The sequence below is a fragment of the Camelus ferus genome, chromosome 8 (genome assembly GCF_009834535.1).
Source record: "Camelus ferus isolate YT-003-E chromosome 8, BCGSAC_Cfer_1.0, whole genome shotgun sequence".
Taxonomy (NCBI): domain Eukaryota; kingdom Metazoa; phylum Chordata; class Mammalia; order Artiodactyla; family Camelidae; genus Camelus; species Camelus ferus.
The window spans coordinates 58,021,455-58,040,999 of NC_045703.1; the positions used below are offsets into that span (position 1 = coordinate 58,021,455).

General features: G+C 33.6%; 1 protein-coding gene across 5 annotated transcripts in view; it reads left to right on the forward strand.

Moving 5' to 3' along the window:
* The window catches only part of STXBP5 (syntaxin binding protein 5), a 156,903-nt gene that overhangs the window by 73,270 nt on the left and 64,088 nt on the right, over positions 1-19,545 (forward strand). For all 5 annotated transcript variants that reach the window (XM_014559948.2, XM_006185439.3, XM_032485110.1 and 2 more), the window contains exons 10-16: positions 9,769-9,923; positions 11,113-11,185; positions 12,643-12,790; positions 13,005-13,072; positions 13,342-13,382; positions 14,233-14,453; positions 14,937-15,115. In XM_014559948.2, coding sequence (XP_014415434.2) covers positions 9,769-9,923; positions 11,113-11,185; positions 12,643-12,790; positions 13,005-13,072; positions 13,342-13,382; positions 14,233-14,453; positions 14,937-15,115 — 885 coding nt within the window. The remainder of the gene's footprint in view (positions 1-9,768; positions 9,924-11,112; positions 11,186-12,642; positions 12,791-13,004; positions 13,073-13,341; positions 13,383-14,232; positions 14,454-14,936; positions 15,116-19,545) is intronic.

The following is a 19,545-nucleotide window of genomic DNA, read 5'->3' on the forward strand; positions in this document are numbered from 1 at the left end:
GCAAATCAACTAAGCCTTCATCTGTAACATAGGACTAATAATAGTATCTACCTCGTAGAGTTATGAAGATTAAACAATATATATAAAGTGCTTGGAACACACTCTTTAAACCAATTGTCTCATGTATCAGTTGTCTCAAAACGTCATTTGATAACCCCTTATAAATATCTAAAATGCAGTTATTCTCTGATTTTGCTTTTATAAAGCAGATGTACAAGTGGCAAGGTTGAATAGACTTTATGAAAATTAGAGAACCCCATTAATACTCTTCCCTAGATTGTGAATCATCTTATTCTGAGAAAGAAACACTATGATTTAGTGCAGTAGTTTTATTTTATTTTTTCAAATATCAGATGATAGTGATCTATTAATTGGTTGTGAAATCATTTTTTAACTTAAACACTAGCATAGGAAATAGTGCACCATACATTTTAAGGGTAAGTATTGGTTCATGAAACTTCTGTTCACTTTTATGTATTTATGTGTCTGTATACTGTGTCATGAAATAAAATGCACTTCTTACTGTGAGTCATGATCATATTTGAAAGCCCTTAATTTAGTGAAAATAACAAAGGTTTTGGATCATTAGACTTAGGTTTGAATCCTAGTTCTGCCACTTACTTTATCTTGAGCAAGTTACTTAACCTTCTCAACCTCTGTCCTTACCTCAGTGAGACAGGGGTAATAATTCCCACTTGATAAAACTGTTGTGAATACCTCAAAAGAAATAATATGTTTGGCACATGCCAGGTGTTTGATAAATGCCAGTTCCCATTCTCCGCTACTTCAGCACTTTCGTTTCACTAGTAGACTGCATAAGAAGTTGCAGGCAGGGCCAGATTTTCAGTAAGAAGCAATTCTGGGTGGGTTCAAGTTTTTAAACAGGTATTCAGTTGAACTGCTTAGAGTTTTGCACTAGAGAACGTTAGAAGTTGTTTCTCTTAAGCAGGCCACCATTCAAAGAATCACCAGGTTGGGGTGAAGCATCTCTACTGGGGAACCTGTAAGTGAATATTGTCACAGTCAAATATGGCAATTTAGTTACATTTGGAGAAGCACATCTAAGAGATTAATTTAGTCCCTTGTGTCATAATAATGCTTTGACAAGCCTTTTGTATACAGGGCTAGAGACTAAATATTTTAGGATTATAAGCCATATGGATCTCTTCTGTTGTTCAACTCTGCCACTATCACCCCAAAGCAGCTGCAGACAACTCATCAATGAATGAATGCAGCTGTGTTACAATAAAACTTTATTTATGGACTCAGAAATTTGAATTTCCTATAGTTTCCATGTATCATTAAATATTCTTTTGTGTAATTTTTTCAGTTATTTAAAAATCATTCTTAGTTTGCATGCTGTAGAGAAACAGGCAGCAGGCCGTGTTTGCTGACCCTTGATGTGCACACATGTACACATACATGATATGTTTAAGTTAACCTTTAAGGAAAAGTTGTTAGGCTTTTGTTTATCCCCTTGTTCTACCCCATCCCTACCCCTGGTGCCAGAATTTGTTTTCAAGTAGTTTAGTAGATACGGTGATTTCTTTAATTTTATATGTGGGCTAAAAGCTGTAGGTGGATTACCTATATAAGAATATAAGAAAAACAGACTGCAGTAAAAACTCAGTATATTCGTGATACCCTGGTTCTGAAAATACCTAAAGGTCTATTTCAGTAACACAAACTTGCTACCACTGAGTTTCCTTCACGACTATCAAGGCTATGTTTCCAGTGAGAGAATTCTAACTCTCAGAAGCCCAAAAACAAACTCCCTTGTGCACAAAGTTATTTCTCCAGAACACACGCTCACATATGCTTACATGCTCTCATATGATTTTTTATCCTCCTTGACTATAGATTGTTCTTACATAACTATACCCGTTAACACTTAGGCTGCGCTTAGTAGATGCGTGCTGCTAGACACTGAGTGCTTTACACATTCTTATTTAATCTTAGCAACAACCCAGTGAGGCAGGTATTTTTATCTTACAGATGAGGAAACTGAAGCAGAGAGGTTGAGTAACTTGCCCAAAGTCATACAGCTCATAAACAGAAGAGCTCAGATTTAATTAAGTCAGTGCTCTAAACTGCACTCTACCACTGCCTTTTTAGTGAATCCTACTTTCTGTTTACATTGACCACCAATCCGTATTATGCTCAAACCTGCAGATCTCCCAGCAACAATTGCTCTGCTAAACTTCTTGCTGAAACTTCAGATGAAGAAATTCACCTTTGGTATATTCACAGATATGTTTATCACTGAGAACAATGTTTTGGTAATAGTCTTTACATCAATAAGTATGTTTGTATTGTCTTTTCTCGTGCTTTTCTCTGTGCTCTTGCCACCAAAATATTATTTAGCAAATATTCCATATTCATTGTCTCTCCTCCATCTCAGTTCTTGCTAAGCCATAGCAACAAGAAGAGAAACTCATTTGCAGAGCACACTCACATTCAGAAACAAAAGTAGTGAACATCCATTATTTACTTGCAATATGCCAGGTATTCTGCTATGCAAGTTGAATGCATTATTATCTTTCATAATTTTCGTGTAACAGCGCTATGATTTGGGTACTTTTATTCTCTTTGTACAGGGTTATACAATGAGTCATAGAGAGCTTAAGCTGCCCCATGAAGTAACAGAGCTGGAATTTAAGCCCAGGTGACTCCAGATCTAGAGCTTTTACTCAGGGTACTGACATTCTCACAGATAACCTGAGATCATCCTAATGATTCACAAGTCACTCAGTTCACCGGGAACTGTATTCTCTTTTAAATTTGCTAGTTTATCAGATCATCTTTTTAAATGTAGTATTAAATCATACTCAGTACAAGTAATGACACTAATGTGAGCTGAGAGGTCTGTCTGTGCCTCTAACAGACTGGATAACGTAATGCAAGTAACCCTAGCTACTCAGGACTGGAGATCCTCACGGATTGCTTCCAGGCTGCAAATTTAATTCTGATTTGATGAAGTCCAAGTCTGGTTTTATGGTATCTGTTTGTGGTCATTGCACTTGGTCCTACACTCACTGTTGAGGAAAAATCCACAAGTAGATTTATATTTAATTGCATCTAATGTGAAAAGACCTCTCTGAGTCGATGGACTCTAAAATTTTCAAATGCCTCATCAGATAACCTTCCCTCTTTTCATGTTACTTTTACTACATTGGACAGCAAGTTTCAATCTTAAATTGGATAATTCTCATTGTATCACCATCTTCAGAAAAATTCTTATGACCCACCCCAGATTTATCTGTATTATTTTCATTCTCTCAAAACTAGAATATTTTCTCCCTTATTCTTCAATCCTCATACCTAACTAGGATAAGTTTCATTCACTTTCATGATTTTAAGAAAAGTTTGACTTGCAGTGCCTTAGTGCTATTATGTTTAATCCCATATAGCTAGAAAACTGAGACTGCTAGATTGGTAGTTCTGTCTTCTGATCTCAGAATACTTCATTTAGTAGCTATATTAAGTGTATGCTCAAGATTGGGTTTTGTCCATGGCTTCTATCAATTTAAAGTGCTAAGATCTCTGTAACTTTTAGGTTTCTTCCTATATTAGCTTTAATTCATTACTGTTAAATTAAAATCAATATCACATATTTAATTGTCTGCTGATACACAAATCTGTTTTTATATCATTAGCAAGTTTTACCTTTTACTTTTAACTTTGTTGAAAGTAAACGTGTACTAAGCCCTTGAAGTATATTTAACCAGTGGTGGTTGCTGGAGGTGATGTTGCATGAGTATAAGAAAAAGGAGCACATGGAGAATGGTTCCCTGACAGCCGAGAACCCGTTAGCACCAAGGCTCCCAGCACTGGTATTTTATCTTGAAAGGCACTACATAAGGATGTAGAAAGGAAAATTAGTAGATTCTAAACTGGGGGAAAAGAGTAGGAAACCCAGGGTATCAAGTTCTGGAAGTGTTTGTAGAAGAGAGTAAGTAAGCACTGTTTGCTTCTATAGAAAGATTGATTAGAATGATAATAGAAGAAAGGTTAGAAGACATATATTGTAGGAAGGATTAATTTATAAGGGTACTCTATTAGCATCATTTCAAACATGAGCCAGGATTTAGGGTCATTAAAAGAAAGAAATGGAAAACACTCACTTAGAACATGTATTTAGTGAATTCAGCAGTAGATATATGTAGCAATTATGTGTCATCAAGAAGAGTAAGACAGATTTTTATTTTTACTTTGAATTAGGAAAGACTTCCATATGACTAATGGCAGAAAAGGAAGAGACTTTGCAATAGGAGACACTGAAAATGAAGAATTTGGGAAGAAAGTTTTAGAGTGGGTTTCTCATGGTGAAGCCAAAGTACAGGTAGAGAAGGTAACTTTCTTAAGTACTGAAAGCATTGTCATGTAGATCCATTCTTCTAGAAAAATTTTTTGGCCACACCAGAAATCTTAGGATTGAGATAGGTTTTAGGTCCTGAAATAGATCATTGAAGTAGGTAAAGTAGATGACAAGAGTAAAAGGTGTGATAGAGAGGAGTGTGCTGGCTGAAGGTGGGAGTGACGTGGGGAAATTAAATGATGGAAAATGAGAATTCTTGGCCCCTACCACAGTGACCAGCACATATGAAGCACTCAGTAGGATGCTTGTTGGATGGATGAATCATAATAATATCTTACCTTAATTTGTATAGTTATTCTTGAGTGACCTAGGAAGCAGAAAATTTTTCAGCATAAGCTACATTTTAGCAGTACTTTAATACAAGGTGTAGTGACAAATATGGAAATGACATTAAAAATGACATTAAAAATGGCAAATTAAAAATAATACTTTCATGGTATTTCACAGGAAAAATGCACTTTAAAAAAGTTTAATTAGTCATAAATATTATATTTCACTTTTAACAACAATTATTATCTTATTCTCTGATCTGGTTTTGGAAAAGTCTAGGTTTTTTTAAAAATGCCTAACATTATATAAACTCCTAACAAGAAAAGCATAGGATCTGTATGTAACTCCACTATTCTAAAACAATTTTTTTCATTTGTTCATTTTTCCCTAAGTCTTTTTTCAGATACATATCCATTTTTACTTAATTATATTCCTAAAGCATATTCAGTTTGGTATTTTTTTCTACTTAATGAGTCTAAAGTATTATAGTTTTTATCAGTTTTTTAAAATAATTAATCTCAAGGGCTGTGTAGTTTACTCAGACATACCTCCCTCTTGTCAAGCATTTAGGTTCTTTGATATTATAATCAGATTTTTAATATTATAGATACTATATGTAGTGAACATATTCTCTCTCTTGAAATTATAGAGGGTTCAACAGAAGATTTTTACTGTTATACTATTTCTTTGCCAAATTTCCCATGGTAAAATTTTGAAGATAAAATATTTTTATAAATCTTGACAAATTGCCACATTGCTTTTTGAAAGCATACTTTATAGAACTGAGCATAAAATATAATAATTTCATCAGTCTCATTAATGTGGGATGACTTTGTTTTATTAACTCACTACCTTAAAAATCAGCATTTATGCTTTAGAATGATCTGAAATTCTCTAACCACAGTGTGAAATGACTGCTGTTAATGGAGGCAGCCTGCTATCATAAGGGATTGAAGTTAAATTTGTTTGTATCTGCAGGCAAAGCAGCAATGATTAGAAATTTTCCAATTTAATTTTTTGTAAGCAATTGTCCAGCTAAGCTTTTATGTTTTGACAGGAACAAGAAATTATTCATATGCTTGTCTGTGCCCTTGTATCTAGAAACTATCTGATGAATTCAATAAAATTAATATGTTAGTGGTTGATATCCACTTGGTAACAATTTTTCCATTTCTGAAATCCTAAAATAGAATTTAAAATCTTGTAGTTTTGAATATGTGTTATTTATTAAAATACATAGGTTTATTTCATACCTAATTATTTTCAAAATTGTTATGTATTTGTTAAAGCTATTCAGATATCCCCTTCTTATACTGCCTCTAGTTTATTCATTCTCCTTTTCCTACTATTAAAGTTCATTCTGAGCTTTCCTACAGTTGTTTTTTTTTTAGTATCTGCTTCCTTCATCCTCTAAATCAGTTCTCTGGTGCATTCTTAAAGCTTTATGGCTTGTTCAAGCTAATTTAAGGATAGATTTCCCATCATTTTGCATCCTAATCTACATTTTTTACCTGAAATCCTTTCACTTGTGATCTGTACATAGACTGAATATTTTAATGGTAGTTCACTGATTATGCTAGTACTTTGACTTGGATGTTTATAATATATATTGATATCAGCTTGTGTAATTTAGATTATATCTTTCTAGAGCACGAGGATCAAATCTATGTAAGACCTTATCTACAGTCAGTGATTTTGAAATTTATTTTATAGATAAGCTTTGAAATCATATTTGTAACACTGTGAACCTCATATACAGTCCATTTGATCACAAGTTAATTCCATATGGCAGAGAGTACATTAAAGAGTATAGATTTCTTTTTCAGAAAAAAAGTGCCTAGTTGTTACATAGTTAAATTCTTATATACGTATCGATACTAGAAAGAACCAAAGTAGTGGACTAATACGAATTGCTGTTGTGTACTTATAAATCTCATGCATCCTAACCAATCTGCATGTAAAAACTGTAGTAGACTGACATCCCAAAACATAAATTTTGTGGAATTTGTATGTTTAGGCTAGGTCTACTAAACTATATCTTTATCTCGTGGATTTACCATGTTGATGCTCACTGCTTGTTTTGCTTTCTGTTAACTTCACACTGCAACTGATGCTCTGTCCTGCAAAATACAGGTTGAGAAAGTTGTGTTGCCATGCAGTTGGCAACTTCATCATACTAGCTTTTGTTATGGTTATCAGCTTTTATTGGCTACAAGAGAGTACTGTAATTCTTCTAAAGTTATTAAGGTTCAGAAATTTTCAGTTTATAGGAGCACTTAAGCAAGTTTTTGTGTCATTTCATTATCATAGTGATTTATTCTTGTGGTACCCAGGTATTTCTCTGTTCACTCAAATAGTACCCAGATGAAAACTTCTCATAACTAAGCATTAGTTCTCTTATTCTCAAAAAGTTGTTCTCTCTATCCAGACAGGCCCAGCTGAAGAGTTCTGTGGTTTCTGATTGAACTCCACAGAGTGTGAGGGGTGTGGGGTGAGATCCTCAATGACATCCTTACATTTTCGCCTGATAATGATAGGCTGTCATGTAGTACCCATCACTAGGAGACTCAACTTTCCATGTTCCAGACTAGTGCTACTCAAAGTGTGATGCATGCATGGTTCCAGTCTGCTAACTGGTCTGAGACAAAGTAAGTCCAGAAATCAAGAGTGAGAGTGTAGAAACTTTAATGTTGTTTGACATTGCTGCAGCATCTACATACACATTTAGTTTTTGTTTCTCTTACAAAAATGTGGATTGCCAGTGTATTAAACATTTTCGTAGATAGTTCTTGACTATAGATAGTTTGAGAAGCATTGTTCAAAACTGTGACATTATATGATAAAAAGAGTGCTTTAAATCTCCTGATATTTTCAATTTTCTTTTCTTTTTTGCTTCCTGGCCCTTAAGTTAAACATTCGCACTTTTGAAACTTTTGTTTTTGAGTGTTCCATTTTGATTTGATGTCTCAAAAAACTTAGTTGAAGGAATTCATTATTACTTTTCGAGTGTGCGTCACAATTTATTTTTCACTCTAACCGTATGCAGGTGAACCTATTATACTAATTGACATATAATCAGCAGAAACTAAACTTGTAACTTTTACCTGTAAAGTAGACAGCTTAACACCAAATACAAGATCATAGTTGCACAGATTTCCCTTAGACTATTTAAATTGGATAATCACAATTTATGTTTGAAATGTGAACTGAGAATCTTAGAAATTTGATATAGTGTCTCTTAAGAATCAACAGTTGTCTATTGATTCACTCAGTAATCTGTGTGTGTTTGGACTTTGTGTTAAGCACTGGGATTCGAGTGGTAAATTTAAGATACTTGTTACCTGGTAGCTCTCAAGAGCTAAGGTACAGTTCTGCCCACCAAATACATAGTTAAGTGTTAACTCTGAAATAGAATGGCATATCTTCATTTGAAAAAACTTGGAAGAAACTTGCTGAAACCACCTGAGATGCTGGGCCCCTCCTGCCGCATTTCTGAGTCAGTAAGTCTAGCACGAGTGACCAGCTAAGCAGTAGGTCTAGTGGTATTTAAAATGTAATTGACAGACACTTTTGGGGCTGGATACCTAGCTAGGGCCTCAGAGTACAGAGGTAAAATACCATTCTGTGTCCTGAAGGAGATGACAGTACAAATGGAAAGTATATAAAAAAATGACAATACAATGTGGAAATGTTGAAAAGAGGTATGCGAAGGGTGCTTGGAAACACAGGAAGGGCACTCAGTCAGGGAAGATGGGTCAGGAAAAGTGTTTCTGAGGAGCTAATGATTAGACTAAGTTTTAAAGGAGAAATAGGAATTAGTCCAACAGAAAATGAGAGGGCAGTCTATATATCTCAGGCAATGAAAAACCTAATACTATTGTAATAATATAAGCTGTAAGTTACTAGGGCCAGAAATAATACAGAAGTAATTGTGAGAATGAAATGGAGGAGACCGGTTCTTGAGCTCCTAACAGTGTAAACAGGATATGTTTGCAAGATTGGGGGTTGTGTCATCTGTTAACACGTATTGCTTCACTCACTTGTCTTGGAGCCACACTGGCCTTTTAGCTCCTCAGATATGCCAAGCTCATTCTTGACTTAGGGTCTTTACAGTGGTTATTCCTGCAGTATAGAATGTATATCCTTCTCAACTCCAACCTCAGGATCTGTGAATAGCTGGCTCCTCTTCATTCTGTTGCCAGCTCATCTATCCTTACTTAAGGGGCCTTTCCTGACTGTTCTATCTTATAGTAACCCCTCCCTCATATGCAGCACATCACTCTGTTCTCTTCATCATACTTATCACGGTGTGTTTACTGTCTAGACTAGGCATGAGAGCGCCATTTTACTAATCCAATAAAACCATGGACAAAAAAATGAACAGGCAAGTTAAAGAAGTTCACAGACCAAAACATATGAAAGGATATTTAGTTTTTCTTTTTTGCATATTTAGATATGCAGCTTTTTAAAAGTAGATCTAGATTAATCACTAAATTTAATAATGACTAATAGGGAGGCAGAGTTATAGGACTCATCAGAAGGGGTTAGATGGGCGTGGGAGGTGTAGTTTGAGAGCATACCAGCCAAGGTTCCAGGAGAGAATTAAGCCCGTACAGAAGATGATTTAAGTGACCATTTTCTTGTTTTCTCTAGGGTAATTTGTAGCTAGTACACTCTTGATACATCAATGGGAAGTTAATTCATTACATACAATGGATGCCTTAGGGCATGATCATTCTCTCTTACAAATTCTGTTGAGAAGGTCAGGTTATTGTGATTGGAAATAATGGCAGTACTTTTAAAAGACTTACCAGCAGAAACCCAGAGAATTTTTTGACAATTTTATGAAGAGGATAAAGGAAAAAAATAGGGGGATCAAAAGGAGGTATGAAAGTCAAATGTGATCAGTGTTGAATTCTTACTATAGATTAATTTTCCAGAATTCACCTGGGTCTTACCTAATGCAGTTAAAAAATCCACAGTGAGTATTCAATTAAATGATGCATAAAAATGTGAAAATTTAAGATTTTATTATTTCACTAAACAAAAAAGTTATGATAGAGCAAGAAAATAGTCTCCACTATGCTACTTATAATCCTATCTATGTATTTTATTTCCAGGGAACCCTTTATTATTTTGTCAGGAGGTTTGTCATATGACACTGTAGGAAGAAGACCTTGCTTAACAGTTATGCATGGGAAAAGTACTGCAGTGCTAGAAATGGACTATTCAATTGTTGATTTTCTAACACTCTGTGAAACACCATACCCAAATGGTAAGCTCTGTGTCCTTCAAACTCATTCTCTGTAAATATCTGTTATTCAGAACAAAGACCTATATGTTATCTAAGTAGTTTCCTTATCCTGTTGTGCTAATTCTTCTAGGGGAGAGCTGCTACCTTTATAACTGCCAATTTTATTTCATTTCGGAAGTTAATTTTGTTTAATAAATTTTATCTATTTAATATTATGGGTAAATAGTAAGTGCCTTTGAAGGATAAACAAAACTGTCCGCATTAAGAAACATTTAAAAATCCTCTAAACTACTAGTGTATTAGTTATGGTTCTCCAGAGAAACAGAACCAGTAGGAGATTTTAGAGAGAGAGTGAGAGAGAGAATATGAATTTATTTTAAGGAATTGTGAAAACTTACTATAGACTGAAAATTCAGGAAAAAGTTTGATGTTGCAATCTTGAGTCTGAATTCTGAAGGCTGGAAACTCAGGCAAACTTTGCCATTGTGAGGCAAAATTACTTTTTTCAGAAAACCTCTCTTTGCTCTTCAGGCCTTCAGCTGATTGGATGAGACCCACCCATATTATCTAAAATAATCTGCTTTACTCAGAGTCTACTGAATTAAATGTTAATCATATATAACAAATACCTTCACAGCAACATCTAAACTTGTGTTTAACCAAACCGCTGGGCACCATCGGAAAGACAAGTTGACACATGAAATTAACCATAACAACTGGCATATTTTATTTCAAGAGGAATTCAACAGGATCTTTTTTTTACTTTATTTGAAGCTAATTAAAATATAAGTATGTAATGCATTTTATAGCTAATATGCACATAGAGAATACCCAAGAAAGCGATTATGATATTATAGTAGTACTCTAATGGGTTCTCATGAGATCCAATAAGGAGACTTGTTTTTATGGGTATTAAATTTAAATTTGGAACTTGTTATTCGCGTCCTGTCTTGGAATTTGCAATACTGTGGAAGTTACTGTGAGCTTCTTGTCTAGTTCATCTTTACAAAACTGAAATAATTTTTATGAGTTATTGTATAGATTTATCTAATTTAAAACATACTGGCTTTAAGTTATATGAAGTACAAGATCAGAATGTTGAATGCTTGAGAGAATGGAACAAAATAAAATAAAAACCAAGCAAGAAATGTTTGTTAACTAATTTGCTGTCCTTTTGCATATTGTTCATTCATTGTTTTCCCTATTCCAGATTTTCAAGAACCATATGCTGTAGTTGTTCTACTAGAAAAGGATTTAGTACTTATAGATCTTGCACAAAATGGGTAAGAAATAAAATTTGGTAAGCAATTTCTTTAGTATATAGTGAAAAATGATTCTTTTTAGTGTAGAATTGACTGTTTCACTTCTTTGATAATTCTACATGTATATCCATAACTTTGACCTTCTTTGAGGGCTACAGATACACATTTCTCATTACCAAATTTCTCTGTTATGTTGCTCATATAGAAAATCCATTTTTAAGTCAGAATTTGTTGAAGTATCATATATGATTCAACCTAATACTTGGATACCCTGGGAGCACACAAAATCAGCATGACCAAAATTACTCCCCTCGCAGTTTACTTCCAGATCAAAACTCTTGTAATCTCTCCACCCTAACCCATATGCAGTCTCTTTTGCAGTGTGTCATGAATACCACTGCCAGGTAATTTTACAAGCAGCATCAATCTTGTTACTCTCTTTTTTAAACCATTATGGTTCTTTATTTCTTATTTAAAAACAGTTTCTCAGCCCGCTGCTCTACAAAGAAGGAATTCAGGGTACAATTCCAGTCTGTTGCCTGTTCCCTAGAAAAACTGAACTGTGTGTGTTAAATAAACATCACACTTCCATGTCTTGTCTTATGTAGCCCCCAACAACTGAAACACTCCACTTGCTTCACTGCCATCAAAAATCCACGTAACTTTCAAAGTCAGCCTTCTTTTCTTCTTCAAGCTTTTCCTATTCTTTTTTAACCACAGATTATCATATCTGATCTGTAAATTCTCACTATAGCTCCTTTGAGCTTTTTGTGGTATTTCCCATATTCTGCTTGTTCTAACTTGGATGATAGTATGTTTACTTACGTATTTTTTGAATAGAAGAACATTGTATTACTTATTTGTATTTCCTGAGAGATAAACATTAAATGTGATTTTTAAATGAGTTTACCCATTCAATATTTCAGTGTTTTTCGATTGGGGGCAATTTTGCCCCGCCAGATGATAGTTGGGAGTGTCTGTGTAGACTTCTTCTATTGAGGGGAGGAGCGCTGCTAAACATCCACAATGCATAGGACAGTCCCCCACAGTAAAGAATTATCTGGTCCAAGATGTGAATGGTACTGATATTGAGAAACCCTGAATTATAAGTGAACAGTGTTATTTACCTTGCTTTAAGGCATTCCTAAATTCATATCAACTTAGTGTGTGCTAATAGTCAGTTTTTTTTCTTTTTAAAAAAAACAGGACCATTATGGAACAAAGGAATTTAAAAACATTATTTCTAAATGACATCCCTAGAATATAGAATAACTATAAATATATATATAATTTATATATTTTTATAATTTATATAATTTATAACTAAATAATATATATAAATATAAATATATGTAACTATAAGGAATAAAATAGAATAGCTTATTCTTAGATAAGCTTACTTTTAAAATTTTTCATTGTTGCATTAATCATAGGTAATAATTCATTAAATTAACTTTCTTCTTTTCCTGTTGTTAAAGATATCCTATATTTGAAAATCCATACCCTTTGAGTATCCATGAATCCCCTGTTACGTGTTGTGAATATTTTGCTGATTGTCCTGTGGACCTTATTCCTGCACTTTATTCTGTTGGAGCTAGACAGAAACGTCAAGGTTACAGCAAAAAGGTATTGAACATGAGTTTTAGTATTTACTGTTACGTTTCAGTATTTTATATTTATCATCTTGGAGTATTTGATGACAATACCTTCTCTAGAGAAAATACATAACAAATCCTTTTTGGAAACAAAATATGTTGTTTACTGTTGTCATTGATATATAGATAAATGAAGATTATGGTATGCTTGGAAATTGTTTTAATACAGTAATCTTTTCTTATAGGAATGGCCGATTAATGGAGGTAATTGGGGCTTGGGTGCTCAAAGTTACTCAGAAATAATTATTACAGGGTAAGTAAAAAAATCTGTTCTCACCTAATAAATGAATAATAACTAAATATGATTAGGACTACATGAACATTAATTGGGCAGGTAGTGCTTTTCTTTATGCTGTAATATAAGAAATAAGTTATTGTATAGAACCTGCCAATTTACCCTAAATTATGCCTTTTTCCTCATTTTGGTGACTAACTTAAAATAACAGTGTGTTTCATTTCAAACAGAGAAATAATGTAATTTTTTTTTCTTCAACACATTCTTAACTCATTTGTTTTTCACAGGCATGCTGATGGGTCAATTAAGTTCTGGGATGCTTCTGCAAGTAAGTATTTTGAATATTATTTCTTATATTCTGTACAATCATTGCTTTTACATAATCTGTTTTGTAATAATTGCATGACCATCATTTAACTTGAAATTTATGTGCTGTAAACTTAATACCTGATTTATCAAGTATGTGAGTTTAGAATTTATAATAGATTAAAGATATTTTAAGGATATTAATTAGTAAATCAAGAATAATTCTCAGCAGAAATACTCTAATCTTTTCTTTAATATTTCTTCAAACCTTCTCTTCCCAACTCAGAGATAGAAGAATCAGGAATATATTTAAAATCAACAGAAATGTGTTGACTAATTTTAATGCCTGATTCTAAACTTATGTCAGAAAAGTTTGTGATGTTTTTGTGAAAAATACATGATAGTTACACAGGAAAAAAGCAAGAAGTGCTTTGAATGACTAATGTTTGCAATTAGAATCCAGTTAACTGAGGGTGTATTGTGTTTCCTCATGTAGAAATGTTAGATAACATTGGTACCTTTCAGAGAGAAAATATGTAGAAAATAATTTTATAAAACAAAATATGTTCTTTATTATTTTCATTATACTTATACATTTTTAATAAAATCTTTTTGTTGTCCACTTTTTTCAGGTTATCTAAATTCATCATGATGGTTTTTTTTTTAATGAATACAATGAGTACATCTTTTTTGGTCAATGAGTACATGAATGCATTATAGAAAAGAATAATAGAGAAATGTAGACCTAGGAATAAAAACATGGTTCAAAAAATATAGGCTACTTATCTTTCATGGTATGACTGATTAAATATTACCTTATATTTGTTCTTTTTGTATTAAGATACCTAAAATATTTTTTCTTTTTTTTTTAGTCACTTTACAAGTATTATATAAACTAAAGACGTCTAAAGTATTTGAAAAGTCAAGAAATAAAGATGACAAGCCAAACACAGACATTGTAGATGAAGATCCGTATGCCATTCAGATCATCTCCTGGTGTCCAGACAGTAGGATGCTGTGCATAGCTGGAGTTTCAGCTCATGTCATTATTTATAGATTCAGCAAACAAGAAGTGATTACAGAAGTCATTCCGGTAATACCCCCGTAGTTATTTTCAATGTCAGATACCTGACATTTTAAAATTTTCAAATTATTTAAAAGACTATTTACAGTCAATTTTAAAACACCTCAGTATTTATATTGCCATCTGTCTTTTGTGAAAAAAGGCATATTTTACGTGTATCTTCTTACTGAACATTTAAATCTTTAAATATATTGTATGTTTCACTTGAGGAAAACTAATATGAATATGAGCATACTCTAGTATTAACAGGAGTGCAGTAAATTCTAAAATCATAATGCATGCATGTGTACTTGCACACATACACACAATCATTTTTTAAAAGCTGAGTCAGAAGCATTTTTTTCTTTGCTATATCCTTACCTTTAGAAATCTCACTAAGTGTTTCCATTAAAAATTCTCATTCCACTGTAGCATACGTGTGTGTATGTATGAACTGTAATAAAATGAACAGTAATGCTTAGGTATAGCTAAATTGCCTTATTTTTATGACAGATGCTTGAAGTTCGATTGTTATATGAGATAAATGATGTGGAATCCCCAGAGGGTGAACAGGCACCACCTTTGCCAACACCGGTGGGGAGTACCAATCCTCAGCCCATCCCTCCTCAGTCTCACCCTTCTACCAGTAGCAGTTCATCTGATGGGCTTCGTGATAATGTCCCTTGTTTAAAGTAAGTTATATAAAAATAGAGATGTTTTGGAAATTATCTTCTTAGATAAATTGTAAGCATTAGTAAAGTTAAGTAGCATTTTCCTGTGATAGAGTAAAATGATTTAACCACATCTCTTTCTGTGTTTTGCTGTGGTTAATCCAGCTCCTTTTTCTGTGGCACCAAGAGGAATCTAATTGGGTTCTGTGATTTTATCCTTAAAGTACTAAGATTTGATCTCTAAGCATACTGGTAGACCAGCATGGATCTTTCCTCTATGTATAGTTTAATCTTCTAAATCCATCATTGTTTTTTAGTCTTGATTTATATGTAGATCAGATGTATAGTTAGACTGCTTTCTGCCACTCTGAAAATTCTGTTTATTCGGTCTTTAGAGATTCATTTGTTTGGTAATTATTTTCTTGTCTTTTTCTGTATCTTCTCTAACATCATATATTGTTTTCTTTTTTTTCTTTGAAAGAAAAATGGATTAAAGATTTATTTATTTTTATTTTTATTTTTTAACATTTTTTATTTAGTTATAATTATTTTACAATGTTGCGTCAAATTCCAGTGTAGAGCACAATTTTTCAGTTATACATGAACATATATATATTCACTGTCACATTTTTTTCTCTGTGAGCTACCATAAGATCTTGTATATATTTCCCTGTGCTATAGAGTATAATCTTGTTTATCTATTCTACATTTTGAAATCCCAGTCTGTCCCTCCCCACCCCCCGCCCCCTTGGCAACCACATGTTTGTATTCTATGTCTATGAGTCTGTTTCTGTTTTGTATTTATGTTTTGTTTGTTTGTTTTAGATTCCACATATGAGCAATCTCATATGGTATTTTTCTTTCTCTTTCTGGCTTACTTCACTTAGAATGACATTCTCCAGGAACATCCATGTTGCTGCAAATGGCATTTTGTTGTCGTTTTTATGGCTGAATAGTATTCCATTGTATAAATATGCCACCTCTTCTTTATCCAGTCATCTGTTGATGGACATTTAGGCTGTTTCCATGTCTTGCCTATTGTAAATAGTGCTGCTATGAACATTGGGGTGCAGGTGTCATTTTGAAGTAGGGTTCCTTCTGGATATATGCCCAGGAATGGGATTCCTGGGTCATATGTAAGTCTATTCCTAGTCTTTGAGGAATCTCCATACTGTTTTCCACAGTGGCTGCACCAAACTGCAATCCCACCAGCAGTGTAGCAGGGTTCCCTTTTTCTCCACAGCCTCTCCAGCATTTGTCACTTGTGGTTTTTTGAATGATGGATATTCTGACTGGTGTGAGGTGATACCTCATTGTAGTTTTGATTTGCATTTCTCTGATTATTAGTGATACTGAACATTTTTTCATGTGCCTACTGATCATTTGTATTTCTTCCTTGGAGAATTGTTTGTTTGGGTGTTTTGCCCATTTTTAGATTGGGTTATTTGTTTTTTTCGTATTAAGTCATATGAGCTGCTTATATATTCTGGAGATCAAGCCTTTGTCAGTTTCATTTGCAAAAATTTTCTCCCATTCTGCAGGTTGTCTTTTTGTCTTACTTGTGGTTTCCTTTGCTGTGCAGAAGCTTGTAAGTTTAATTAGGTCCCATTTGTTTATTCTTGCTTTTATTTATATTGTTTGGGTAGAATGTCCGAAGAGAACAAAACTGGACAGCAGCATGTAAATCAGTGAAGCTAGAACACTCCCTTACACCATACACAAAAATTAACTCAAAATGGATCAAAGACTTAAACACAAGACAAGATACAATAAACCTCCTAGAGGAAAATATAGGCAAAACGTTATCTGACATACACCACATATTGTTATTTAAATACCCTTATTATAGAATTCCAGCTTTAAATACCTTATGCTTTTATATAGGAATAAATTGGACAAAGTTTTTTCTTTCCCTTTTTCTGTCCAATTTGTATTATTGAGTGGTTAAATTTTTAGAAGCATATGAGTCTCAACTATGGCACAGAAATAAAACAAAGAGGAGAGTTAAAATCATTGAAGGATTTCATGAAGACTGTGATTAGAAGTATTACATTTACAGAGGTGTCAGTTAGGGCAATGACTGAAAAGTGATTGTGGAAGATGTCAAAGAGATTCAGTACAAGAGTCGGGGGCAAGAGCCAGGTTATAGTAGATTCAAGGTAGGGAAGGTGGTAAGAGAGACAATTTGTATTTATTAAAAGAACCAGTCTTTCTCCTGCTTTTGCTTTAGATCTGCTAGAATCTCTTTTATTGGTGAATAGTTCAACAATTGCTGTGGAGAATATGTGCTTAATCAAAAATGCATTCACCCTAGAGATAAGGCAGATTTTTTGTATCACAATCACTTGTGATAGCAATCTATTAAAAATATAGAGGTTTTTTTTAATCTTCTTTCTATGTTTATGTGAACTTGAGATTGTGTGTTCTCTGCCAGTGTTTAACGGGGATGATTTTGCTCCTCAGAATGCATTTGGCAATGTCTGGAGACCTTATTTTCACAACGAGGGGAGGAGGTGCTACTGGCATCCAGTATGTAGAGGCCAGGGATGGTGCAAAACATCCTACAGTACGCAGGACAGTGCCTCGCAACAAAGAATTAGTCAGCTAAAAATGTCAGTAGTGCCAAGGATGAGAGACTTGATCTGACCTGAAAAATGTAAGCACTGAGGTTACACAGCTGCATTCTTCAGAAAGGTCTCAAGTTTCTTCTCTCTCTTTTTCTCTCGTGCATATACACACACACCCCTCCTTTTTGTTGCAGTCTGGCATATGTTTAGCTAGAATGAGACTTGGAAATAACAGAATTCTACATCCTTCCCTTTTTTTACTTACTCTATACTACTTTAAACTTAAATTTGTAAATTTTTCAATTATGCCATTTCTTCTGATTTTAATGTATATTCCCCCAGCTTTTTGTTTAATTTTTATAAGCATGTAAAACACAATTTATCTTTGAGGTTTATTTTGTTAACATGTTTTTGATAACAAGTTTGAGATTTTTGTCTAAAATCCACATATTCACTGGTGACTTTTTTTAATTATAGGCAATTTGAGTTATATTTCTTTTTTTTTTTTCTCATTTTAATAGCCCTCAGGTAAATACAGCTATTTATCAGCTTCACGTTGTTTAGTCCAGTCTCAAAGCCAATTTTTAGAAGTCAGAAATATAATATGATGTTAAAATAACTAATACAAAGATCTTTTTTGTTTTTTTAATACAAAATGTTTTCATACATGATTTTTTTTGAAGAAATATGTTAAAAGCAACTATTCGATTTACTCCTTTTACCAATAAAATTTTGTTTTTATTTAAGTATTTTAATTGTGCTTCTGCAGGGTATTTATCCAGAGTCAAATTATTTTGAAACTGCAAAGCCTCTAAACACTATTTTGACTTTTGAAATACATTTATACAAATTGTGGAGCTTTTTATAAAAGTTCAAACCTTTGTCTTTAAAAAGTAAACAAAATAATTTGCATATATTTAAAACATTAAAATGATAACTTGCATGTAGCCATTGTAGACATTACTGCATTTTATATTTTTTGTAATTTTTTAATACTTCGTATTTTAAAAATCTAATATATTTCTTCATTTCTTGTGGTTTCTAATTTTTTACCAGTTGGGGATTTAGCAGCAGTTTTGACTTATTTTTGCTGAAAAATGTTCTTGTTTCTTTATACTAAGTAAAATAAGAATTCCAAGACTTTTGTGTGTCTTCACCACTTATATCTTAAATGTGCCCATATATGCACTTCTAAAATTATCCCTGAATGCCTGTTCCTACTGTTGAAAATCTGATGTAACGTGTACATTAAGTATGCCAGAGGGAAGGGAGACACTTTTTTGAACTTTATCTAATTCATACAGGGAGAAAAGGCATACTCAGCCTCTGCAGGCTATGCTTATATCAACAGAGGCTCTCTCTGGTGGAGATGAAATGCTACTCGGTCTTTATTTTTGTCTGCTGAGATGGATGCTGTAGCTGATCCCTGAGTGTTTCCCTGAGGAAAATCAGAACTTCTGCTTCAGCCAGCATACAGCTCTGAGTGTATTGCCTTGCAGGCTTTGCACAGGCAGATGTGTGTGCAACTCAGTTCATTTTGGGGGTACCCTTGGTGGTTCATGTTTACACTGAAATTTGAACAACATCCTGACCCTTTTCTTACCTAGAGTCTAGCAAATATGGCAGCAAAAGGTCCAGTGTCATGGTGTTCTTCACTGGGAGAACCAGCTAAAAGATTCCAAGGATCCTTACCTCTGAGTTTAGTGTCAGGAAATACAACACCGAATAGTATTCCTGCTGGCCTTCCTTTATACACTCACTTCAAGGCAGAAGCCTCAAGAATTGTTGGAATAACCAGGCTTTGCATATGTTTTACAAGAACAATTACTAAAGAAAGAGTCTGTGCAATTAAAAATATTCTAACCTTAAAGTAAAAGTAGATTT